Source organism: Epinephelus lanceolatus, chromosome 9 (genome assembly GCF_041903045.1).
Source record: "Epinephelus lanceolatus isolate andai-2023 chromosome 9, ASM4190304v1, whole genome shotgun sequence".
Taxonomy (NCBI): domain Eukaryota; kingdom Metazoa; phylum Chordata; class Actinopteri; order Perciformes; family Serranidae; genus Epinephelus; species Epinephelus lanceolatus.
This window is the reverse complement of record NC_135742.1, coordinates 29,489,556-29,517,515: the sequence shown is the minus strand read 5'-3', so window position 1 is coordinate 29,517,515 and position 27,960 is coordinate 29,489,556. Positions and strand designations below refer to the sequence as shown.

The 27,960-nt window shown below is 40.8% G+C and overlaps 1 protein-coding gene across 8 annotated transcripts in view; it reads left to right on the top strand.

The window, feature by feature from the left end:
- Positions 1-27,960, top strand: part of trpm3 (transient receptor potential cation channel, subfamily M, member 3) — a 173,743-nt gene that overhangs the window by 26,192 nt on the left and 119,591 nt on the right. For 4 of the 8 annotated variants that reach the window (XM_033619381.2, XM_033619378.2, XM_033619376.2 and 1 more), the window contains exon 1: positions 15,733-16,085. The exons of the other annotated variants lie outside the window; for them this stretch is intronic. In XM_033619381.2, coding sequence (XP_033475272.2) covers positions 15,996-16,085 — 90 coding nt within the window. In that variant the 5' untranslated portion in view covers positions 15,733-15,995. Of the gene's footprint in view, positions 1-15,732; positions 16,086-27,960 lie in introns of those variants that run through there. 8 annotated transcript variants of the gene reach the window in all.

The window sequence follows — 27,960 nt, the reverse complement described above, 5'->3', positions numbered from 1 at the left end:
TGGATTCTGTCCCAACCCCGCTGGACATGAAGTCACACTAATGCGTCGCAGACTGAGCTGAGGCCGAAATTAAAGATTAGTTCAGAGTACTATGAATTTAAAACAGATATGATGAATTTATGCAACAAACAATACATAAATTGAACCATAGATAAAATATGGTCTTCAGCACTGGCTTTCGTCTTCTGCATCACCTCCAGTAAGTGAAAACATTGTGTCCTGTGAATCCAAACTTAAAGAGCAGCTTTTGACGCAGATGACAGTGATACTCTGATGAACAGAGTGCAGCAGTTGGTCCACATATTTGTCGCATCCTGGTTTTCTTTTTTCCTGGAAAGAATTTCATTTCCACTGGCAACAATGACTCCACCACAGGGTGTGTAAGCTCTGGAGAGCAGCAGGTTTCAGTTTTTGGGCCAATATCATATTTCCCTCAGGCACATAATATGTAGATATTGCATTATGGCCTCCATTATAAAGAAGTGGACACTTCCTGCCGAGCCCGGCAACACTTGCTCACCTGCTGTCTTGTAATGTCTAGTACTGTACATGTGAGAGACTGAATGTTTCGAAAAGTTCTAAGACAAAAACTAGGTTCATATCATTGGTTCAGACAAATTTAAATGCTCATGAGTCATGTGGCATGTTGTTTAGAAAAGATTGTTACTTTTTAGTTGTGCTTTTTGATTTTAGCTTCATAGCTAGACATAAATCGTAGATTGATACAAAATTGCCCTTGTAGACAGTTGATGTTGTTAAGCACAAATAAAACACAAACAATCTTTCTCTCAGCCTCATTTCTGCTGAGAGATTCAGATGAAAAATGTCAGAGCTTGAATCGCTTCAGATGCTTTAATGCAACATTATGAAAAAGAGCAATTCAGTGCTGGCATCCAGCACCAATATGCATGAAATGAGTAGGCTATACCACAATGTTTATCTTAAATGGTTGTGTCCCTTCATTTGTCTCTCTTTCATGCCCTCTCTGTTTCCTTTTTCTCTATCTTTTTGTCCCCTCGTCCATTTCCCCATCTTCTTCAATCTGTACCTTCATTCTCCTCTCTCTAATTCTGCCCTCTCAGTCAGTCTCAGACTGGTGTGTCTCAGACGGCTGCAGGGATGTTCTTTTGCTGTGGTTCGTTGTCACACTTCTCTGCTTCACCGGGCAGAGGATGGAGACACTTAAAACTCTTCCACAACTGTACTTCTTGAGAACTTAAACCCCAGCCATTTTAGACCTGGACCAAATTGTTTTTTTCTTTGTTTGTTTTTAAGCACTGATTTATTCTGAATTGCCATTCACTATGTTTTGCCTGTATGTTTTATAGCTCTGTAGTGTAGTCTGAGGGGGTGAACTACCACAAAAGCACAAACAAAGTTAGTTCTATAGACATAGATGTACAAATGTACAGATATAATACAGCACATAAGCCCATGCTGAATCTAACTGGAATGAGTTTGGTCAAGATTGAGCTGTATAATAAACAAAAATGGGAAAGTAGGTGTGAGCTCAAACTCGACGATGATGGTTATAGAGACACACAAATAGTGCTATTGTCTCCAGGGTTTATTGTACATTTGCTTTGAGTAAACCCTTTTTATGGAAGAGACTGTGAATGCAGCACAGAAAGTTCTATATAATGAGTTAAATTTGGGATACATCAGAGGACCAATGCTTTGTTCACTGGACAAACACTAACATGTTATTAGTACCACATACCAAATTTAACACTGGTTTTAATGGTGTAAAGTCACTCATTGTGAGTACTGATGCTATAAAATAGTAGCTCTTTCGTGTACTTGGATCTTTTGAGCTTTCTTATTGAGAATTGTTGGTCACCATCAAAAAGCTCAAATCACTGACTTGTAGGGGGAACTGTTGATATCCTACTGTATATTAGGGCTTTGCCCAGCCCAGCATAAGGTCAGTTGAAGTGGATTTGACTGTTCTTTATGAATATTCGATTATTTGTTCCTTTTTTCCACGTAGAGTATAGCTCCTTTCACAACAACACATACACACAGGTCCGCTCTCTCAAACAGGCGTTTATTCGGGCATTTCTTTCTCTCTGAAGCATCCCCGTCTTGTCATGCCATGAAAACTAATTTTAAGAATAAGTCAGTGCAATCATGAGAAACAAAATGAAATTAAATACCAAGTTGCCCGCATGTCATGAAAAGAGTTTCCCAAAGCTCTCCTTCAGATGTCTCTCCGACCATCAACTTTGGCCTTACACAGAGACAAAAAGGTCGAGCATAGCAAGATGTTCTTAACACTTTGCTTTACACGGTCCCATAGCAAATTCACATTAGCCCCTTTTCTCATTTACCCGGGATTTTGAAAAACCTCGGCACGTTTCCACCGAAATTTGCCGGGGAAAAAACTTTCCCTCAACCCCAAACTTTCCCTGAAAAAAGTACCTATTAGGGGGATAGGACTTTTCAGATTACCCAGAATTCTTGAGGGGCGGGGCTGATTGGTGGAACAGATATGCAGCGTTCCGCACTTCGGTGCCAGTGTGGCTGCAAACTTTATTTCATTTCTACAAGCTTCAAAATTATCTACGTCATTAGCCTGATTTGAATAAATTTTCCAGAACTTTGAGGTGCAATGGAAACACAAACACAGATTACCAGGAATTATTTTACCCAGGTACATAAATTCCTGGAAATAAAAGTTCCTGGAAATGTTATTGGAAAAGGGGCTAATGACAATGAATATTAGTTCCGCCACAGAAATAGAGATAAGTGAACAATAAACCAATGCTTTAGTAGCTTAAAGGCGCTGTATGTAAGAATGTGGCCAAAACAGTTACTGCACTTAAATTCAAAATACTGCTGCGAGTCGTGTACGCCCCCCCTCCCCTACAGATTCGAGGTTGCTGGACAGCGGCACGCTGGAGACTGATTTGTTTGCCCACAGGCGGCTGCCGTGGCAGGGCCGCGTCGTTTTCCAGCGGACCGTTTGAGCAAGTCCGGCTTCTCTGCTGCTAACGCTGCTGCCGGGATACAGCTGAGGAGGAGCCGGCTGCTAATGCTATGTACTGGGACACTGCTAATGCTGCTTGCCATGCTGCTGTAGCTCAGTCGTAACTGTAACTGATGCTGAGACTCTACTGACTGTGTGACTGATAGACGGCGGTGGGTGGCGCAACAGGCCAAAACACAAATTCAAAACATAAACATGATTTGCGGACTGTTAAAATGTTTTTTAAATGCGAATATCCTGGCTGTACTATTGTTGTCGGTGAGATCAGTATGTTATATGAACATTATTCCTTAGTCTCTGACATATTAGGAGGATTTTACAACTATTTGCTTTAGATTTCTTGCATACAGCTCCTTTAAATCTTGTTTGCTTTTAATACATCAACTTCATCATGAGATGTACTTTTTAACCATAATGAATTAAATTATCTATCCATGTATTTAATAAATTATCAGCTTGGTTATGCTTTGTACACACAAAAAAATAAACATTTTTTAAACAGCACTTACATAAAGTTTGAGAGTTTGAATGGCATTCGTTGGGATGTCCAGGGTGACAGTGGCGTTCACATAATAAAGTAAACAAGCCAAGTTAGCCCTCCAAGGGCTAATATGGTAACTACGCTAATGATGGATCATGTATGTGCAGCAACATTTTTTGCTTACACTAGATATTAAACAACAGTCAGAAACTGTATGATATTCAGTTGCTGTGAGTTGTAAATTCACCACTTATAAGCAGAAGGCAGAAGACAACATTATCTCAGAGCCTGACCAGGCAAAGCTTCTCTTCCCCCAGGCAGCTGCCTCCATCTCACTCAGACTCCCCCTGGGTCTGGGTCTGCAGCTGTCTGTACAGAAGAGCAGTGTGACAGCTAGGAGCGCTCACACTGTAGCTAAATCTGGGGACCAGAAGTACACTGCACACTCACTACAAAACCCCCCCGAAAAAAACCCCAACAACAGTTGCTCGACTTGAAGAATCTCAGTCAGATGAGGGGTTTCCCACTGATGATTATGATCTTCAACTTTCAGGGGTATCCCTACTGTATATTAATCATACCAGTTTATGGTCCCTATTAATAATGTGAATAATAGAAATGACAACAGTAAAAAATGGTAAGAGTCAACATGAATTGTTCGTAGATGTTTAATTTAAATCCTTGCGTACAGTTTACAGGCTAGGTGGCATATTACTACAAAATGATGACCTCTCCAAGGACCACCATAGTCCTTGTATTATTCATTATTATTCATTGCCAATTACATGGACAGAGTTCTCATAATTGCACCACGCTGTGTGCTGTTTATGCCTTCCTCAGTTCTGGGAAAGTTTAAGACTTCTTTTCAGCAACTACTGGAAACACACACACACATACGCACGCAGACACACACACACACACACACACACACACACCTCCTGATGCATTCATACAAGTAAATGCTTCCGTGCAATTTACATGTGACTACACGCAGACTGTACATACTGTGCACTTACTGTAATTGCCTTATTTCTTGTGAACTAATTTCTGACCTTCACACATTTGAAATGGTTGTGTTGCTAATTGAGATTAGTTTGCTCCCATTTGATGAATGATATGCTTTTAAATACGTAGCACGGCCTCTGGGTGGAGGATGATAACTTTTTCTCGTAGTTTATATACTTATACTGAGCATTTAATAAGCGTATTCATTTGTAAGTTCGTCTGATGTGTCTCAGACTGTATGACAAGACAACAACATATGATAAATGGCTGTATTTACAAAATCATTATGTTCAATGTTGTCTGCAGGAACTAATATCTTTAAGCCATTGAGATCTAATTTAAGGGATGTGTTTCATGTGGTTATGATGAGTAAAAGATCCAGTATCTCAACCATAAGTCTAATGGTGCTTGTCCTTGTTCTTCTGCAATTATGTTGTCGTGAGATACTTGGGGTTTTACTACTCCCTATTATGGGGAATGCCAAATGCCACATAAATAATTTCTACTGCAGAGAAAAGAGGGTTGACACTTGCTGTTCCTTTGTCAGACTACCTCACAGTGTGAAATAATATGTGCTAAACTAAAAGGTTAAATTTATGTGGAGGGAAGATTATTGAAGTTCTCCTTCCTTGAATGAATCCAAACTTTCAGTGTTAATGTTCAGTATCGTCTGCACCCCCTACCTCGTTGCTCGTCATGTCTCAGTCTCATTTATGTCTTGTAAAATGTTTAACAACACAACTTATCATATCCATGTCAAATCTACTGTATCATATCTCTTCTCTACTTCTGCTGTCCTCTTACCTACCTACCTACCTTCCACCCCTGCCCTATTAGGCTATGCTGACACTGCAAGTCTTAGTGCTCAATTCAGATTAATTGTTCAGACCCAATGTGTTTGTTTGGCTGTTCACATTATTTTTTGAAATATTGCAAATACCAGATTCCAGTGTGTACTGGTCGTGGTCATAACAAAGATGTCACACGCAGCACGCTGTCATACAGTAAGTACACATGGAGGCTGCTGAAGTCTGCTTTTATTGTTTCATTTATAAGCTGATGTGCAGTGGAAGCCAATGAATTCTTAAACAGATGATAACAAGGGCAAGAATGAGGAGAAAGAGCCAGATTTGTTATTAGTTCTGTTTGAAGGTGTGTGAGGATGAGAGCCAGAAGTGGTGGGATCATGACGTAAATGGCTCCACTAAAACAGATTTCATCCAACATTTCAGGGTGTCTGTTGCTACTTTACATTATTCGCGCCCGCCCACAAGGCTCACGAGATAAGACACTCTCCACTAAAATTAGCATGTTTGTGTGTGGGTTATTTAAACATGAGAAAACCCGCTAAAAATAGGCAATAAACTCCTTTTTCACTGCCAGTAGACCAGAGCCATGTACTGTGCTGTGAAGCAGATCGGTAGCCCTTTGTGTGTGTGTGTGTGTGTGTGTGTGTGTGTGTGTGTCACGTTCAATGGACAGGCTTAAAAACAGGTTAATAAACAGTAAAAACAGCATGGAGGCCAGTGAAAATGTTACGGTAGTTTTTCAAATGTCTTGCTTCGTCTCTCTCTCTCTCTCTCAAGCTCTGTGCCGACTAATTTTGAACACTGCTCAATTGCTGCTTGGATGGAGATGGACTTTTTTGTGACTGCCAATCGAAACTGATTTGAGCTGAAGTCAGTTGACCCGAGAGTGAATGATGATTTTAAACTTTCCTAATAGATAAAAATGGCAGATGTTAGTGTTTTTTTGTTAATTTTGGAATATTAGTGTTCATATAAAAAAACAAAACAAAGTCTTGTGTAATCCCTGAATAATTCAAAGAAAAGCGGGAAGAAAATGCAGGTTACGGTAGAAACTGTGAGAGCTGAAAGCTGGAGAGCGATGAAATGTTGCTAATTATGCTACAGACTCAGACAGAATGTATTCACTGAGGCGGCAACATCATTTCCTGATAAGTAATAATGTATAACGTGATAAGTAATAATGTATTAATGATAACTTATGCCACATTGAATGTGTACAGGCATCCTGTGTTAAAGAACACAGTATATATGGCAAATTAAATTGTTGAATTTGCCTTAGATAATTTTACTTGGATTCAAATTTAAATAACATTATGTGCCAATGTGAGTTATGTCTAAGATTTTGGAACCCTTGATCCCATCAGACTGGATGCATACTTAGGTGAATTTGATTTGGCGGGTAGATCCTGTGATGTCCAGAGGCTGATGGACCTAAATAAACCTAGACTGAAACTTTACTCATCTAAAATAACATTATGTTAAGTTGTGAGTAAGTATTAAAGTCATTATTTTTTAAAAGTACCATCTTCTCAGTCTGTTACATCACTTTATAACAGTGCTGTTTGTCAACAGTTGTTTTCACCTGCAGATAACATTTAGCAGTACTGCTAGAGGCCTAAATGTCAGAGCTGAAAAATGTGGACCTGTTTTCTGGGATGTTAAGAACGATACTGTGACAACTTATGGGACGTGAGCAATAAATTTTACTCTTTAAGGTAAAAGGCTTGTTACAGATGTTTTAGGAAGCACTAAACTGCAATAGGGCACTGGCATATTAGCACAACTCAGTGGCTGAGAGTGAGTGATGGTGAGTGGCAAAAAAGTGGAGAAAACAACACATTTTGAGAGCTATAGTAAGTGTGTGAGTGTGTGTGGCGTGTGGTTCCATCCCGCAGGCTAATAATCATTGCCTCTTTCCAGATGGAAGAGTGTACCCGACTCAGCAGAGGTCTTCCTGCTTCCTTAGGGCAAGGGGAGTAGGGGGTGGTATTGTGTTTGTGGGTGTGTGTGTGTGCATATGTGTGTTTGAGTGCATATGGAGGCAGGTATTGAACCGTCACTTACCAAGAATCCTCCAGGGGACGAGCACCACACAGAGAGGAGGGTGAGGGAGCCAAATTAGATAGAGGCTTTTGGCACCATCAATCTACAACAGACAACTTTGTTATCACATACCTTCAGTCACTTGTTTCACTGTAAACCTGAAGGTGTCATTGTCTGTAACAGTGTGTCGGTCTGAGAGATGCAGTCATCTGCAACACTTCGTGGTACCTTTGAGTACATTTTGAGTTGAGAGAAAACCCAATAATAAACAGTCCTTTAATGTAAACTGAGTAGGGGCTACAAAAAAGCCAAGAAAATTAAACCAACAAACTTTTTAACTTCAGCATATGAATTACACGAAACTTGATTAAACTGAGTAAAAATTAAGAAAATTGCTGTGAGATTGAGTTGCATCAACTGTAAACATGGATTTCAATATTTTAACCAACTCTATTTTTTGTGTGTATTGCATCAAATGTACATTGAATAATTAGTTAGCATGAATACAATTATTTTTCAACAAATAGGAAAAAAAACAAATATCATAATGTAAACATTTAATCATTTGTTTGATAGCTTACATTGCAGGGTCTATCCTGGTTAAAGGCAGCAACAGAAAGTTCACTTTCAACCACCTCTGCAGCAGCTGCTCCTCTAATCTTTCAGTCTGATGTGATCAGCTCTGATAGATCTGACCACAAAGAGATTGACTGATCAATTCTCCTCCTGGCTACTCAAACTCAACAAAGTGCTGCTGAGGAAAAAAGAAACTTATGAAGAGCTTCACCTGTGGTGTGTTCACAGACCCGCAGAAACTTTGGAATTTAGAGAGGGGACACAGAATGATCACAGGGGGACACACAAAATATTCTAGAAGGTTTGCGGATCTGCCATGCCCCCCCCCAACTTTAACAGTATTTGTTGTCCATGCACAACTGACCCCAACAAAAACCCCAACCAGTGTGTGGTTTTAGCTAGCGTGCTGGTGTTCGGAAGCAAAAGAGGAGTGACAGGTGTGACGTCTAACACAACAGTGTTGGCATCTAGTGTGACATATAAGCTTCAGCAGTGCTTTCTAAACAAAAACAGTGGAATAACTCCACAATAACAATCATTTACCGTCCCTGTTATATTTCGGCTGATCTCGTCCTCTGTTAGGAGGGTAGGGACCTCATAGTTTTTCTGATCTGCAGACATTTCCAGTTGTTGTTGTTCTTCTTTGAGTTAGCTGCTAACTGCTTCTAGCTGCTTTTTAAATTTCCTGGTGGTGGGTCACACACAGAGAATGTTTTCAAAATAGCACGCCCCACAGTCCCGTCCCACTGGCTCACAATCTTTACACTAGTGCTGCACGATTTGGTAAAAATGTGCGATTGCGATTATGTTGGACAATATCGCGATTTGCGATTGCAATTACAATATAATTACAATAAAATGTAATAAATAAATGGTATCATGAGTCTTTTTGCTTGATTCAGTGTTTCCCCTACATTATATTAGGGGGACACTGACTTGACATAGTTATTGTTATGGACAGACAGTGTGTCAATGACCATCAACAGACTGAGCACAGTCAAACACGCTGCTCACACAGCAGCGCAGCACGGAGCTGTACACACAGCGGAGCGAGCATATGTTGCGTTCAGCCGTTGTCACATAAATGACAAATTCCAGCGCCATAGCACAACACAGCAGCATGTCAAGTGGGCCGAACCCGAGCAAAATTGCTCAATTTTTCATTTGTTATGGAGTCGATGATTTCCCTGTGACACTTACAAATGTTTGCTTAACTGTGCTTGGATGTTGTTTTATGAGGCTCTGGCGGCTTTCAGTTGTCTCTTTGTCTTTAACGTTACACGGCTCGGCTTTCTCTCGCATGCACTCTTCCTACTTTTCCCTGTGCTGTGCTGTCTCAAATGTTGATAGATTGGTTGTGTTGCCGCGGGACGTGGCGACTTTAACTTTTACACTTACACAGCACGTCTTTCTGTTCAACGCCGCCGTACCTGAATCCAAAATATCGCCATGTAATAATATATGTTGCGTTTTTTTCGCCACCAACTCAGCCTGTTCATGGTCGAGCTCATGCTCTTCTCCAGCGTCTGTGTTGGTCACTGATGCACGCCGGCTGCACGCACCAGGATAGCTTGTGGGCGTGATGTCAACAAACTCCACACACTACAGGAGAGGCAGTCACGTTCACAGGCACACACGTTAACATTTATTTAGCCTACATTAAATCGCAAATCGCAGCCTTTTATGCGGTTATGTAATCGCACAGCCTGACATCGCGATTGCGATTAGATTAATCGTGCAGCACTATTTTATACAGACGTCAGTTCGGCTTTGTTGCTACCTCCTCCGCTGCTGACTTAAAGGCAAGACAAGTCTGTCCCCTCGTTCTGTGTTAGTATCTTTTTTACAGAACAGCAACTTGGAACAACAGCACAAGATACAGTACAGCTGCCAAGATGTGGTACTGCCTAAAATGGGTATGCCTAAAGAAACTGCACTGCCAGCAAAAGTTTAATCTGGTTCTGCTGTTGCAGGGTGCATCAGATATTTTGATTAAGCGCTTTCATGAAGTTTTATGTACTTGACCTATTACAAAACATGATGAAATTTTGGGAAATAATGGGTTGTTCAAACCTTGACACTCATTTGGTGAGACAAAATAATCATTTATTTGAGCAAATTTACATTTGTAATGTAGGTAGTATGAAGTGTAACAGTGAAGGACTCTCTCCAGTGCAGTTACTCTGTATTAGCTGTTCTGCACAATAAATGGGAGCTGAATCAGCAGAATATTCTATATCAACTGAACCGACGCTTTCTATAAGGAATCAAATGATTGCCTTCCTGTACATACAAAAGCGTCAGATCAAACAAACCAAACTGAGAAACAATATCAGCTATCTTTGCACACGAGTGATCAAAATTAGATCGCCTCTGCAGAGACAGCTAATTAACGGTACTTGAATTAATGCAAAACTCGGGGACGCCAACATGAAACAAAATTATGTATTTTAAAAAAATCTCTTTTGGTTTCTCAGAGGAGAACACAAGACAAGTGATTTACAAAGCACATATTTATCCTGTAGCAGACAAAAAACTGCAATTTAATTTCAGTTGGACTTTAAAATGTAGGCACTTGTAAACAGATAATTAACACATACTTTTGTCCATCCTCTCTTTCCCTCATTTGTTGAGTTGAGTTCAGTTTTTTTGACAGTACTCCAATTTAAATGTTTTGCATAAAATACAAAAGTAATTTTCCACACATCTATCTCTTTGACTCAGACAAACACTCACAGGTCTCCACTCTCTCACAAGCACTTTTTTACACAAATACCAACAGAGAGGATTCACATTTTCAGTGACCGAGCAGCTTCTCAGGAGCTCCTCACTTTGAATGACAGGTGGAAATGGGCTTCTTTCTCACTACTGTCACAGTGCAGATAGGCGATGTCACAAGGTCTATCTGTAGCAGAGATGTCTCCGAGTAGAAGTGGGCTACAGAGAACACCCACTCACGAATGTGCTCTCACACACTCGTACACACAGAAAATGATGAAATGTACAGTTTCGTCACAACCACTTGTGGGTTGTGGGGAAATTATTCAGATATTCACCCATGCACGCACACATTTACACATTCTTACATTTGCATAATACCACATATATCCACATCTACAGGCAGCAGAGCAAAGTGACGTTAGTTGGCATAATAATCACGCTATGCGTACAGGGTAGTATCTACTAAAGCTGACAGTATATTCTGTCGTGACTCTTGTGTAAAAGTGCAGCTCCCCTCACTCTTATTATAAAACACTAATTTTCCAGCTTCATCTGAAAACCTAGGTGATAAAAACATTTTTGGAAATGTATGTTTTGCCTTCACAATCTGATACAAGCTCTCAGTGCTGAAGCACTTAAGTAATTCACAGTAAATTGCCTCCCCTCATCTGCCAAGTTAAGCTCCCAGTGGGAAAAATGAATCACTGTGAGACAATTAAATCTCATCTTGTCTGGTCTTGTTTTTTGCCAGTGCTTTAATACCTTTTAATGTTGTGCTAGTTAGTATAGCCAGGAAAAGTGAGAAGAGAAAACAAACAAGTCACTCTCTGTTTGCAGCAGGTGTGTTGAACTGGTGCCCCCTGGTGGTTGTGGTGTGTATGTTGCTTGTTTGGCAGTAAAATAATACAGATTTGACTTTATCTGCTCAGTATCCTGTTGCATTTAGTTATAACAAAGGCAGTCTCTGTGCTTCTGTTGCAGTAAACTAACTGGTTGTTTGATAATCACACAGGGTTTTTATTGTAGTGTAATATATAGGAGTCAGGTTTGAATGATTGGCTCAGGCTGACAGTATTGTGCATTAGAAGGTTGCCATCTAGAGTCAGGTTGCAGACAGTGCAGTGTGATGCACTGAGCTCCATGTGTTTGCTGAACTGTTTCATGGGGTGAGATGGAGAAGTGTGAACCGAGAGGGTTGGGGGGCCAAAGGCACACTCTCATGCTACTCTGTCTCTACCAACCCCTCCTCCCTCACACACACTCAGTCTCCACAGTGACTGGCTGCATGGTTGACAGACAGATCTCCCAGTGGTCTCGGAGGTCCCCAGGGGAGCCGGTGGTCAGTGAGGTGGATATCCTTAATGTCAGTCCCTGACTGTCAGGGGAAAACACCCTCGTACTGTGAGGTGGTGAGTCAAAAGATTAACCAGGACATTTACTAATACAGTTAGATACTTCATAGTTTTAGTGATGTATTTGAATACAATGCCCGCATGTTGTGTTGCATTGCAGCTGCTATTATTTCAACTTTGATTTCCTGTAAGCGAGAGGAACACTCATCGGCTCATTGCGTATTCAAGGCCGTCCACCAGGATGCAAAATTAATTTTTTGCCCACCGACCAAATGGCAAATGAATGTTCAAATTTCCCCAGCTACTCAATAGATTACTATTGTTTCTTTGCCTGGTAAGTGAAGCAAATCTACCAACCACTTGCATATTTCACCAGCATTTGACTAGTGGATGGTGCTCGTTTTGTGCCCTGCCGTCCACACCAAGAACAGTAACTATAACAATAACCAAAAATATATCTCTAACTTAACTGGCATCATATTCAGAGCAGTTTGATGAACGCTAGAAACACTGACAGCGAGTCAAAATCCATTTGAAATTACAGTGTCACATTCAACATGGCAGATGCAGAGAGACTCAGCATGGGGGCTAAAAATGATGCACCCCTGTTTGATGAAACAGTCTTTATGAAGACACAGTCGAGAAGAAGGACAATTGAGATGCACTCGGGCTCACCCTCAGAATGGGTGGTGAGTGTTATTCTTACTAACGGAGATGAGGAGATGATTATAAGTTTATAAGATTATGATCATTTTCCTATGCCGCCTACACAGCTGGAGTGTACAGCACATGCTTGGTGCCACTGTTTACAGAACATCATCGTTCATTAGCGAGGACGCTCACATCATTATGGTTATTGTTCTTCATGTGGATGGCCCTTTACTCTTTGGTCTTGATTTTGCTTCCAGGATAACACTGAAAGTCTCTGCTTCACTGAATTGTGTGTTTAAACTATATTGATATTAATTTTCCCCCAAGTTTCCCTTTTATAAAAGCTCAAACATATGACAAACGTCTTCCTTTGTATTCATATTTTAAGCTTATCTTGTATTTGCCCGGATTTAACACCTCAGCTGAAGCACAGCATGTGTCGCATAGGCATTTGATGCTTAATGCAGCTACTGTACATTCATGGTGACATTAATTTGAACCATGTATTCTTTTTACAGTAAGAATGTGTAGTAGATCTAACAGCAGGTGTCATGTGTTGTCATTAACACCTCCAAACGGTGTGTGGTTTTGTCCCTACACCAGAGAATCACATCGCACTGAATCACTTCTCAACCAGTCCAAACAAAACAAATCTATCACAAAGAGAGCTGTTAATTTCTGTTTTTCATATCTTTTGTTTTGACAAGCATTTGGGTGTTTGAGTATTGTGAATCAGTAACTCGCCGGAGACAAACAGTCTGAGTCTCTAAAAATAGAAATAAAGGCACACCAAACACCAACAAAGATGAAGTAACAATAGTGGGTGTGCTTCATAATCCATTGCTAGTCTTTGAAAGATGTTTCACTAATAATGTTTGCCACTGTTAATTTGCTTTGGGCTCCTACAGTACAGCTCTATGGATGGTTGAAGTGTGTGCGCTGATTACATTTAGAAAGTGCATTTTGTAATGCAGTTAAAACCTTGAGAATAATCATTTAATCTTTAATCAAACCTGATAATCTCAGGCTTGTGTAGAAACAGATAATGAATATTATACATGCTCATGCATACTTAAAGTTAACATAAAGATGACTGCAGGCATTTGTTCCCGAGGTGCTGGAAGGAATTACAGCATAAAACTTAAAATATTTGGGTTTTACAGTTGTTAAAAAAAGGCATGTTGGTGGGAAGAGCCTGATCAGATGTAACTCTCCTATAAGTACAGAAACCCCTTATATGGATCAAAAAGCTACGGTAATTCTATTTTTCTAGCTTCATTACTTGCCTCACGATAATCTGTTTGCTTCCAGCTGGCTACCTGAGGCTGATGCGTGCACATCGAAATCATGATGGGAAAAAGTCATTTTCTCCCTAATGAAAAACACAATGACCTTGAAGCTCATGAAAAACTGCCAGAAACAAGCCAACGAGAAGCAGCAGTGAAACTTGGTGTTCCATGGGCTACATGACTGCGGGTGATGGAGACAGAAAACCAATGTGCACGGAAAAAGCACCTGCAGTTGAAGCCGTTGTCAAGTGGGTTGATAATGCCCAGTCAGGTATATTCATGTAATTAATTAGATGGTAATTTGCACGAGAAAAGAAGGAATAATAGAATTTGGTTATAATAACCATCTGCTTCTAGCAGGGTTGGCAATGAGCTTTTTTGTCAGGTGGATTCTGAAATCTGTCACCAAATCAATAGATTACTGTTGTTTCGGGGCTGGTGAGTGAAGCAAATCTAGCTGCTACTTGGATATTGTCCCAGCATTTGGCTGGTGACAGGGGCTAATTTCCAACCTCATCTACTACAGAGGTTTCCACTGTAGTAGATAATGTAAAATACATACACATGTTGTTTATTCTGATCCTAAATGCTTGAATTTAAATACACATCAAATTGAGAAGCTATTAAGGCTAACATTAATTGGTCATTGTCTAATGCTGTTAATCATTTTTCGTAAACATGGGTAAAACAGGTTTATATATTCAGGTTGATGAACCGAGAAAGGCAAAGAAATGCCTATTTTTGTCATCTAGAAGTCAGACTTTTAGGTGAGTACACCTGTATTCAATTCAAAAGCAATTTGGGTCTTAAAGATCAAAGGACAACCTAGAAAAAGATAGAAGTTAATTGTCTTTCTCCCAACTTTAGAATTGCACCTTGACATTCATGCAAATTCATTAAACTGAATATCATTAAATGGGAGAGAGGAAGGTGTGACATGACAGTAACAGCAAACCACTCTGTTTTTTAGTGTTCTTTTCTAACCACTTTGGAGCTTTTATCCATGAACATAATGTCACACATGCAAATCAGTAAGTAGGTCGTACTCCTCTCCGCTGCCACATCCCCAAGTTGTTTCATGTGCTTCCATTTTCAAACTCCAGTTCGTTTGTATTAGACAGAGCTTTGACTCCACTTCACCCATTTCCCTTTTGACCACCATACAGTGTCTCATCACATCTCCCCCCTTCTCTCCATTTTGCCCTCTCTCTGTCTCTCTCCATCGCTCATCTTTTTTTTTCCCATGCGCAGAAGCTGTCTTTTTTCTCTTGCATCCTATCCCCATAGTTTCAATTTCAGCTTGTTCATCAGTTGTGCTGGATCTTATTTTATGTCTCCCCTTTCACTCCCTCCCTCCATCTCTCTGTGTGTCTCACTTCCATTCTCCCTCTCTCTCTCCTCCTCCTCTCATCTTAGAGACAGTAGTGTGCCTGCAGCCTCAAATCTAAGCCGCTGCCTGTCAGGCTGCTCCGTTCATGCGCTCTGCGCTACTCTCCTTTCCTCTCCTCTCCCCTCTGCGCTATACTGCACTGCACTGCACTGCTCGTCTCTCCTCTCTTCACATCTCCATCTCTCCTCCATCTCTTCCTCTCTTCTTTCTCTTCCTCTACCTGAATCCCTCTCACACTACACGCTCTCATCTCTGCTGTGCATTGCTGCGCTCTGCTCCATTCTTTGGGAAAATACTGTACACTCTGGGTTTTTTCGCGCCAGAGCTGAGTGCACTCCGGCTACTGGTGGAAGAGGAATCAGATGTTCCTGGTGCACCAGGTTTGGCTTGCCTCGGACTCTTTGGATCTGTGTGGGCCAGAGAGGAGAAGAGGGCAGGGAGGGAGGGGAGGGGGGGCAGAGAGCTGACCAGGTGAGAGATTCATCTGCTCAGGGGAGTAAAGGCTTCAAGGTGGTGGCAGTAGTGGTTGATGGTTGTCCGTCGAGGGTCATGCCCTGGGACTTGCGTGCTTTTCGGCAGTTGGAGTTGGAGACCCTCTCCCATTTTTGCCCCCCTTGTGGGGCAGCATTGATCCTGGTCCCGGGAAAAGCCACCGGGCACCAGTGGCTGCACCGTGAAGAGTGGGCACCATGAACCAGCTGGATGCACCACGGCCACTCAACTGGACCATCAGAAAACTGTGCCATGCAGCCTTCCTGCCATCTGTACGCCTGCTAAAGGTAAAAGAACACAGGGGAAGGGAGAGTGGGGATGAACTAAAAAAAAAAATGGCAAGGGAGATGTATAGTAAAATGTGTCAGGCAGCCTTTCTGCTATTCTGCCACTTTCCAAAAGAAGATGATGTGAGGATATAAAATGAATGCTGGAAAAGCTGCTATGCCACATCCCTGGCTTCCTTCAAGTGTACTTGTGCATAACCCAGTGGATGTAAGGCAGGCTTTTAGAGGGGATAGAGGGCAAGTGTGGCAAAACTGCCAGTATAACACTAAGCTTTGAAAGTATGGGGATGCGCAAAGAGGGTAGGATAAAAATGGAGACTGGTAAAGCAGGAGCATGATGTTAGAGAGATGCACACAGAGTGAGACAGATAAATGGAAGAGGCAGTGACAAAGAAAGTGTGTTGAAGGAGAAAAAGCAAAGCTTTATAAATGATTGAGGGCAGGAAAAAAACAGGAGAGGATGAGACACTGACAATAAGAGTTGGAAAGAATCAGGGGAGAGAGGGGATTATAGGGGTCCAGTGTTGGAAATAGCAAGAGGTCTGCAGAGAGGGAGTGAAAGGAATGCGAGAAGACGAAAGGAAAGGTAGATGGTGAACGAAACAGGCAGAATATAAGGGAAGAGAGGCTTTGTAGGGATGGGTGAGCAGAAATGTTGAATTGGAGATGATAGACAGGGACTGAGGAGAATTAGGACAGAGGTGGATGTGCACCATCAAATTCCAGTGGACAGGTGTTAAAATGAATTCAACAATGCACCTCAGTGTAAAACCTTGTGTTGGACTTGTGCGTTTTGTTAGAATTAGCCAGGTTTAGTTGACAAACCACACCTGAGCAGAGGTGTGTATTACAATGTGTGTAGCCTACATTCATCTGCGTGTCTGAGCATTGTGTGGTTGCATGTGTGTATTTGTGTTTTATAGCCTCTGTAAAGTGCCACTATAGGGATTGTTTACAGACATTTGTAGCCTAAAACCTCATCTTTATTCATTCATGTGCTTTTATAAGCCAGTTAGAGGCACTGTTTAAGGAGGGCTATTGTTGGAGGTCTTGAATGCCTCTTCTTCACTCTCCTTTGATCTGGCTTTATCAAAGTGTCTCACAGAGCAGTGTCGCTGTGATGTTGAAGCACACGGCTAGAGTGCCTGGGCTCACATGTCAGCCATTTGCATTTGTATAGCCTGGTTAAATGAATATCATTGTAATCCTTGATTGAATGTGCATAGGGTCTGTTTGTGTGTGTGTGAGTGTGTGTGTATGTGTGTCTGTCTGTCTGTCTGAGGACGTGCAAGTCAAAAGTTAAAGTGAACTTATACAAATTAAATTCAGTTGATTGATTTTTCCCCTCCCTAAGCTCCCCAAGACTTGAATAGATGATGTCATCAAGTGAAGCATGTTGGATTTAGTGCTTTACCACTGAATAAGTGATTACCTCTGTGGGACACTAAAATAAGATTTATTTGAATTGAAGGCTCCCAGCTGTGAAACAGAAAATCTTCCCATCCCAAACTCTTTCTGTGTCCAGGGTTGGTTCACGAACCAGCTCCAGAATTAACAACATCAATACCACAGCACTGTCCCTGCTGTTAGCTCAAGAGCTGCTTGTCATTCAAATGAATTGAAAATGAGTTTTAAAATATTACAAGAATAATGTGAGTTTTCATTCAGAGAGGTTCCGAATGATTTTTTTTTAGCTGTTGCTGCTTTTGAATAGCCGATTTTTCATTTTTCAGGGCCAAGATAAAGTCCCTTCTTTACACACCTTTGCATTTTTTCACAGTATCAAACAACGGCAGCATCATGCTGCTCCAGTGTGGTTTACCACGACAGCATCGGCTGAGTGTGACATTTAACATAGCAACACTTGAGTGTGACATTTAACATAGCAACACTTTTAAACAATAACCATGGCGTAACATGGTAATAATCATTTACTGTCCCTGCTATATGTGGCGGCTGATCTGGTCCTCTGCATGGAGAAGGAGTTTTCCCAATTTGAGGACATTTTCAGCCGCTGTTCTCCTTCTTTGAGTTAACTGCTAACTGCTGCTAGCTGCTTTAAAGTCTCCCATAGTGGGTCGCATGCATAACATGTCATCAAAACTTCACACCCTTGCAAAGGCAGTGTAAAGGGGGCTTTACAGTTTTGATGTTCGTGGCAGCACCTGAATGTGCAGGCTTGCTTGTGTTAGCACTGTGGATGAAGCTACAGAGGGTCACGGTCCCTGTTTCTGTTGTGTGTGAATCCTCCCAGAGAGACATCGGGCTGTCAGTATGAAATTAACGTAATAGGCCTGTCATTATTGTCGGAAATTTCTGCACGACAAGCACTTTCCTCCCATGTCCCGCTAACTTATTACCTGCCTGCTGCTGCCAACTGCATACTTATGCTCGTGTGTGCACCCGAGTGTGACTACAATTTATAGGCTGTCAGTGATGTTTTGTGTCTTCCTTGGGCAGAGAAATATGTCCAGCAGATTGTGTGTGTGTGTTTGTGTGTAGGTTTGTGCTTGTGTTTGTGCACATACTCTTCTGTGTTGGAGTATGTGCATTTATAATGCAGCGCTACAGGCACAGTTGACATTGCAGCATGTATGTACCCTGCAAGCTCCAGTGAGTGAGCATATGATTTGAACCCTGTGGTCTGCTCAGAGTCCGAGAGACAGTTACACAAAGTAAATTTAATAAGAACTGAAACCTTTATCTTTAATATTAAATTAAGCACTACCGCCATACTGTGTGTATCTCCTAAGGGCTAACCGGTAATGCAATCTTATCTCATTTCTATAGAAACACACAGCACACAGCCAACCTATCCTGCTGATGCCCCCAGCCACTGTGCCTTTTATGATTCCATACAGTTCATCAAAAACCTAGTACACTTTCACCATCTTCTTAACCCACCTTCATTATCTTTAAACTGACCAATGAGTAATGAGTGGAAGTGTCGGTGTGTACACGTGTGTGTGTGTGTGTGTGTGTGCGCGTGATATGGACCCGAAGCATGCTAAGATATTGATCGTTCGAAGATATCATCACAGTGGCAAGACCCAGAAGCTCAATGCATTGACAGTGGAATTGACTCTATTTGACATCTCATCCATTAGAAGACCACGGCTTACAATGTGTAAAATAGTGTGTGTGTGTGTGTGTGCAAACGTCCTTGAGTGCAAAATTGGTGTAAAGATATTGATTCATTTGTGGGTCTCTGTCAGTAGTTATGAGCATGCATGTCTGTCAGTTCAGCTCAAAGATAAATATTGTCGAGTTCTGTGTCAGTGTGAATAGACTTGAGTGGATTTACAAGTAAACCTTGATGAGGATGATGTCCCGTCTTCTGACACAGAATGCAGATTTGTTAAAGATAATCCCGAGATACTTGCTTTTGTCTGCAAGGGCGGTAGCACTGCACTAACTCGGCTTTATTAATGATCCGGATCTGGCAATGAATCAGGTTTGTGCTGATATGAGTGCTCAACAAGTAATTGAATTCATTAAAACAGCTTCCTATTGACCTTTAAAATGGCAAGCAATTGGTCAAGTGCCACTTTACAGAAGAGTAATGCCCCTATTAGACAAGGGGGGAGAGAGAGGTGTTTCCCTGAAGTAGGACACCTAAAAAAAGGGAAGGGAAAGCACACCTGGAGTTTCACTCTTGGCCATGCGCTCTCATCCTGTGTGTCTATCCAGAAAGCCACCCAGAAACCGCCATTGATTCTCACCGTTTGTAGATGTGTAACCTTGTGCTCCTGTACAAAAGAGCCCTTTGCTGATATGACTGACAGTGTAGATTTAATCAAAATGTTCTCTCTGCCTGAGCTTGTGTCTTGCTCCTAAAATGATTATATATATATATATATATATATATATATATATATATATATATATATATATATATATATTTGCAACACTGACAGCTGAGATATTTTACAAGTTTAAGCCTGGGATTTTGTGTAGACTCAACGGGATAAAGCATGAGACAGGGAAACAATGTTGGACAGAGAATCGGAAATGGAAAATCTGTCTGCTTTCATCCTCTCTTGGCATCTTTAATACTTCTCTCACATATGAATACATTCAGCGAAACCTCTGTGTTTTCTTCTGCTTTTTAAGGTGACAGCCTCTCTAATATTTCATGAATATGTGCTTTGTTATCTTTTCATCATCATACCACATTAAGTTGTCTTAACTGCCTCTCCTCGATCAGTTTCAAGGGAATTTCATTACATTATCTCCTCACCCTTTTAGGAAATCAGACGGTGTTAATACCTCTGCAGTGCTGTGCGGTAATTGTGTAAAGAAAATGCTGCATACAGAGAACACAGTAATGATGCTTTCTTGCTCTCTTCATGAAGTTGTTCAGTTCTGCCCTCCTTCACTTGTCTCCATCTTGCATTTTTCTCTTTTGTGTCCTGTCTGTCTGTCTTTCGTCTTCTGCCTCTTACTATTTTTGATACACTGTCCTCTTTCCTTTCTTTTTGTGTCTCTGACTCCCTTTTTTCCCACCATTGCAGCCCATAATCATAAAGCATAGATAACACTCCATCTTATGCAAAATACATGGGGGACGGGATGCTGCTGCTAAAAAAATAAAACTCTCCCTCTAATGCTAAAAATACATTTGTGTTACATAAAAAGAATCACTGTTGCAATGCCTCGTATCACCGAGTTTAGCTGCGAGGAGTGAATATGCATGGGAGTTCATCCTACACAGCAATCTAACGTAATCATCATTATGAAAATTTCCTATTCTTAATGTGAATTCTGACACCTACAGTATACAGTATGACAAGAAGCGAAGTACAGTCTCTCACCCATAGGTGGCACCACGCTTTTTTGTATCTATAGAAGGCAGATGGATACAGTAGATCTCAGCACAGCAAATGTTATAAAACTAACAAACCTTGAGACCTTTATGTAGACGTGCTCTTTGTACCTACACCTGTGTACTCTTTTAGTAAACATCACATATTCTAAAGCAGCATATTAATGTAGAATGAGAACAAAACTTTTCAAAACACAAAACTGAGATGCATGTTCTTTCTGTATCTGATTTGTAATAGGGAGTGATGTAGCACCAGTGCAGCAGCCAGCAGTGCTGCATCTCATCTTTGTTTTTAATAAGTAACACATTCCTCTGTGCTGATAACAGGTGTCTGTTTGACTCCTCTCAGTTTGATATACCGTGCACAGAACATCACACTGTCTCGAACTGGTAATCAGGTGTAATGCTATTATCAGAGCAGCTGAAGTATTGCTTCTTTCAGGCTGTGCTGAGTCTTTGCATTACACTCCCTCTGTACGCCGTGCATCATTTACACCTCCTGCTATACCATCAAGATTGGGACAGCGGTGATTGTTGCAATTAACAAGCTGTTGCAAATCAGTGATTATCTGATTGAATTTGCCTTGTCACACTTTAATGACAACCGTAATACGCATGTTACAGCGGGATCTTTGTGTGCATGTTGTTATCATTTTGAGCAGGGGGAGTGCACATAAGATAAATCCCTATTTGTAGTCTGTGCAGGTAAACATAAAAGCATCATTAAGCTTCATTACATGTTAATCACAACAAAGGGGATGTGTACATTACATGCACAAAGGCAACTAGCTGCTCAGTGGATATTTCTGCTTGCTGTTCCCTCATGTTTTACAGTGAAATTGAGGTCACTGTTGTATCTCCCAAAATCACCACACTCTTTCTCTCCCTTGCTTCCACACTTACTGACAGATCCCAGCGTGTTGAGAACAAATAGTACTTGAGTGTTGAATGAAATTGGAAGAACACGTTGTCGTGTGTACGCCTCAGGGAGGGTCCTTTCTCTCACTTGTCCTTGTTCCTCTTCTGTGTGGCCTCAAAGTCATAAGATGTTCTTAAAGCTTGCTTGTTTATGTCTCAATTAACCAGCAAATACCGCATTTATGAGATTTCAATTAGCACAGTATCTCACTAATGAGCCAAAACGAGAACATAAGCTGCCAATTAACACCTCATTCCTTTATTCAGGCACACAAAGACTCTATATTTCCTATTTGGCGTGCTTCCACACAACATCATGGGAAGTGAAACAAGCTGTTTTAATATTTGTGTGTTTTCTAAAATATCTGGATCTTTAAACAAGAAAGCAGCTTTACAAAATGATGTGTCGTCACACTGTTGGTACTCTTTATTTATAAATGTATTTATCCTGAATTCATGTGGCACACAGAACAGAATGATGCTACAGTACCTACCAGTCAGCTGCTGAATCATTTATGAGAATCAATGGTGAAAGGACCTGCAGTTTCAGAATAAATGTATATTTGGTGAACCAATTCTAGCTTCTACTGTGGACATTTTTCACATATACTGTACAAACATCCCTGAAACACACACGCTCACGCACACACACACACACACACACACACACACACACACACACACACACACACGCACATGCACACACAATTGCAAATTGCATATCCATCCACCCACGGCTCCCACCTGGTAGCCAGAGCAGCAGCATCCCTGACACTAGCAGTAGAGTTCTGAACTCTAAATGCTGACCTTTGACCTTTAAACTGTCAGGGGTAATTAAATGCAGGTGATGGAAGGCTATTTAATTATGTACAAGGACAGTCATGAACCCTCCTGACACGCTTTATGAACACAATACACTGGTGTAGAAAGTGTGACACTGGTCTTGGGGGGATTTATGGTGTGCATTAATGTGTATGTATTGCTTGGGTTGGATCTGTATGCAAAGGTTTGTGTATCTGATTTGTGGATGTCGGTTTTTATGTGCAGCTTTATGCTATGGCATAGTTTCTTTAAACCCACGTTACATTTGGAATGAGTATTTCAGCATTACAGCATTTCCATCAGTTTGATATGGAGCTGAAACCAGGCGCAGGCTAGCCTAGCTTAGCATACAGACTGCAACTGGGGGAAACAGCTAGTCAGACTCTGTACAAATGTACTGTACTGCAGTCAATGTCAAAGAACATGCTTTTTTTTTTTTTTTTTTTGTACATAATTTATAATACTGTTTCATGTAAGCTTTATGCAGAATTTGAAATCTACAACCGATGACTAGTAGTATGTTGTTATCAGGCAAAGATGCATTAAATTGAAATCCCTATCACTCACCCGATCTCATGACACTTCTGAGAGGTAGAGTAACTGGAGTTTTGGGGCCAATGCTGATACTGATATTAGGGAGCAAAACATTTCCAAAATTTGATTTAATATCACATCACAGGAAATTTTACATTTTACCAATACCTTAAACACTGACACAGCGAACTTCATTGGGGATTTAATAATTCTAAATTATTTTAAACATCTTTTTCTGTATTAAGTTCTGTTAAAAAAAAAAAGAAAAAGACAAAAAAAGGAAGTGTTCATATCGGTGCATATTGGATAACATATTCACCGACACTAATCTATTTGTGATAGGCCAATGTTGGCAGATATTATCTGACCAATATATCTAATATTAATAAATCTATAGTTCCACAAGGGTAACAACAAGCGAGAAGAGGGCAGAGGGCTGTATGTGCGAATGTTTTAATTACCATTAACTAGAGATGTAGTAACAGTGACCTTATTGCACCAATACAGCTTTAGGATGTGTTTTGGGTCAGGTTCAGATATGTAATCACTTTAGTATATGGTCCAGTTCTTTTGTTAATGTTATTACAATATCAGTCAGGACATTTTATTACATTTTTTAATAGGTTAAGAGGGACTTTAATTACATTTTTGAATGTTATTACATTTTCAGGAAATTATTTAATTATTAGGTGCTACACACTCCATGAAATTTAAAGTCTTACGTCAAATTCTTTACACAAATCAAAATGTAGAAGTGGATTGATCAACTTAATTATTCACTTTAATTAGTTGAGTGGTGCTGTTGTGGTGTGGGCTTGCCTAGATGGGGAATGAGTCTATTTCATAAAGGATGTTGGACTGCGTGTGTGTGTGTTTGTATGTGGTTGTATTTGTCTTGAGTGCATTATGGCATATTCATAAAAGCATGAATCCTTGGGAGGTAATTTACAGCGAATCAATCAGCATTAAATTAATAAATTCACCAATCAATACATATTCATTTAATCACATTCACATATGATTGGCAAGGCTGTTAAGCAAATGAAATGGCATGCTGAGGTGTGAGGGGAGGATGGGGAAAGTATTGGAATTGCACCCCGAGCTCAGGAGATTAAAATTAGAGGCTGTCTAATAATGTGAGATCTGAAGCCATATTGTTACTGAGACATGTGTAATCAATCAAGCTGTTGTTCATGTTGAACTGAAGCCAGCCAATCAGCGCTACTTGACCGCGTGGTGAAATGCAGCCAGATTAGTGAACGTTTCAAAATCAGCACCATGGACAGCGACTGCACAGCGTCTCAGACTCCAAGCTCCGGTACTGAAGACACAGTTATGGTCCAAATCCCAGCCTGAGATGTTTTTTGTTCACTACAGTCAGTGTTATTCATTCAGTTATGTCCATTATCAGTTAATCTACCAACTGTTTTCTCTTTTAATCCTTTTTGTCTATAAAATGTTGAAAAATACTGAAAAATGCTGAAAAATTTACCAGAATTTTTTGTCCAACCTACAGAAACATCAAGTTTTTTTGTCATACAGGATAAAGAAAAGATGTAAAACTTATAATTTTGAAACAAAATGTTTTGCTTAACTTTTGCCTAAGCCATTTGATTAATCAGTTATCTTTGTCCGTCAGTCAACTTATCAGTTTAACTCAGTTCAACTAATCATTTTAACTTAAATTTTACTGTACTTTTTAGGTTTACATTGCTTCCTGGGGCGCCCACTAGCTGGGTGGAGCAGGTGTCCCATGTGCACGGGCTTTGTCTATGCCACAGCGGCCACAGGTTTGATTTCAACCCACAGCCCTTTGCTGTATCTCATTCACCCTTTCTTTCGCCCACTTTCACACTATGGCTGTCCTATCAAATAAAGGCAAAAAGCCCCCCAAAATATCTTGTAATAGCTTCCTATGGAGTGGGTTATAGCAGGGATCATATTTGCACTACCACACTTTTCCATGACAGTAAATGTGCTTTCAAGAATATTTAGATTTTGACTGTTTGAGAACAATCTTTGTTCCTTTGCTCTGATTTTATTTTAAATGCTGCAGCTGATAGCCATGGTACAGCAACATTTGAATTAAATAGAAAAGCTCGCCTTGTCCACAAGTGAGGTGGGGCTGTCTATACCAGATAATGTGTGTGTTTCAGTGTGTGTGTCATGAAATGACATGCTGGAATCTGTGCTGATAGATTGTCACCTGTAAACCTCAGACAAACTCATGGGAATGGCCGCGTGGGCATGCCCGCCCGAGCATGTGGTAGTCTGTAAATAATTGATATGGCCTTGGTAATTGTGGTGTGTGTCTTTGTGTCTATTTGTGTGTGTGTGTGTATGAAAGGCTGAGTCATGATATAACTTTTCCAGATTCTAACCTAACGCAGTACAAGCCTCTGGTTGACTGCAGTATATTAGCCTGCACTGTTTGTTGACCCACTTCAACGCCCCAAAAATGTGGTAGAGAATTCTTATTTCTCACACCCTACCTGCCTGTTTGCTCAAATTGAGGTGCCATTTATCACGCAAAGATGACTGACTGAGAAGACTGAATATTGCTCTCACCCTTTGCGTATTGCTGATTTAATATTTTACCACAGTGCTAAAGGAGATCAAATATTTGTCGCTGCACACAGTGGTATCCATTGCATAAGCAGTTACAGTAGTTTGTCCTTTATCGTTTTAAGGCATCAAATAAAAACAAAGTGTTTTTTATTAGTTTTTTATTCCTTCATTTTAGGGTTGCCTGCACATGTGCTTGTTTCTCCTCACAGATCTGTGGAGTACGCATTTATCACTGTTTATTGAATTTCAACAGAACACCGACAAAAACTTTCTTTGCAGATAGAAGCATGGTGAGCTTTGAGGTTGGTTGCTAATGATATATTCTCCACAGAAGGATAGCATATCTTGCACCTTGTCTGTTGTGTTGGAGGGCTGGTGCCACAGTGTGACAACCAAATGAAGAGGAGTGAATAAAAGATTATTTTTAATAAAAGTGTGTTGAAAGAGAATAAGATTCTCCATGACAGGAAGAGTCTTTTAACAAAATGCTTTGATCTGAGAGAGCAATGAAACAGAGCGCTCTCTCTCAGTCTCTCCTGCCTTATGTAATGTCTCATTTCATCATCTCTCGATCCGTACCTTTGTATCTGTCCCCTCTCAATGTTCCTCTCCCTGCTTCGGCATCCGTGACTATCTGTATCACTTTGATAAGTACACTCTTCAACTCTGTCTCACTTTTTCTCTATTGATCATGAAAAACTATTCACACAATGAAATGTTTTCATCTTACTCAGTCACATCGCCATTATTATATGTGTTCTTATTTAAGATTCTTTGATGAAGCAGGTAGAGTTCCTGTTTGAGAGCAGCTGTCTTACCTAAAGGAACAGTTTGACATTTTGGGAAATATACTTGATGAGAGCGATACCAGCCCCATGTCTGTCCATTATACTATACAAAGAAAGGGCCTGATTAGCTTATCTTAGCATGTGCTGGTTGCCTGGCAACCTCACAGAGATGACAAGACAAGACAAGACAAGAAGGAATTCTCTGTCCCTCATATGGCTGTTACGGTTTGTGCATTCATGCCGATATGTCACAAGTGTCACAGTTGAGAGCAATGGTGCAATAAGGGTATTGGCGTTTGCCTTGAGTGAGCCAGACTATAGCCAGCACAAATGAAACGGGGAAGCTGGAAGACCTCGCTGCAGGATCCAGGTCAGCTACAACAGCAATGAAGACAGAGTTGTGTGTGAGACAAGGACACTGTGTAGGCATTGCTCCACCATTGCATGATATGTGAATGGAAACTTGTTGACGCACATTCGACGGCTTCACCCAGAGGTGCTGATCACTGGGACCAGTAAAATCAAACAGAAGCCAAACTCCTTATCCCTGCTGCTTTCAAGCAGCCTTTAGACACAAAAGCAGAATGGGATAAAACAGTTACTGAAGCAGTTGGCATGTACATTGGTGGATAGCAAGGAGGAACCACTGGAATTGTATGAGACACTGTCACTTTGATAGCCTGGTGTGACCTGCTGTTTTTTGGAAAAATGTATGTTATGTAATGTGTAATACAGAAGAGTTTGAAATAGTCATGATTTTTTACATGAAAATAGTTCACCAAAGTTGCCAGTGGGCAAAGCGTTACCTTAGTCCCTAGTAAGAGGATTTTGTCTCTCTCTAACCATTTGCACTACTGTCTGTTTAAAATAAATGTAAAGAAATGCATCCTTACGCCATTGGGTTTTTTTTCTCCGCTGTACTGAACTATACAGATTAAAAGATGATTTGTGTTGGTTAAGATTTAACAGAAGTCTTTGGCGCTTGGACACTAGAGGGAGATGTTTTGTGATTGAGGGACATCTGAGCGGCTGCATGATAAATCCCCCCATGGAGTCCAGACACTGGTGGTTGTGGTGGTGGCTCTGAGGCTGTTGACTGCTGAGGCGGATGAGGCTGAGGCGGATGAGGCTGATGAATCCATAAGGACTAGGTGGTGATAGGGAGGTGGAAGGCGCGCATGGTTGCAGCAAGAAAGAACTACGGCAGAGAAAGAACCATATTTAGAATAAGGAGCAGTAAGATGATAGGCTGACAGAGAAGGTGTGCCGCTGTCCTGTTGGTTGATTGTGAATCAGTTGATGACTCAATTGACCGATCCAGACAATGACACCTAGAGGTAGTGAGTCAGCATGCCTGCAAGGAGTGAATGGCAGGGTGAGAAAGAAATCCTCCACTGACCGTTGACAAATAGTCCAAGCA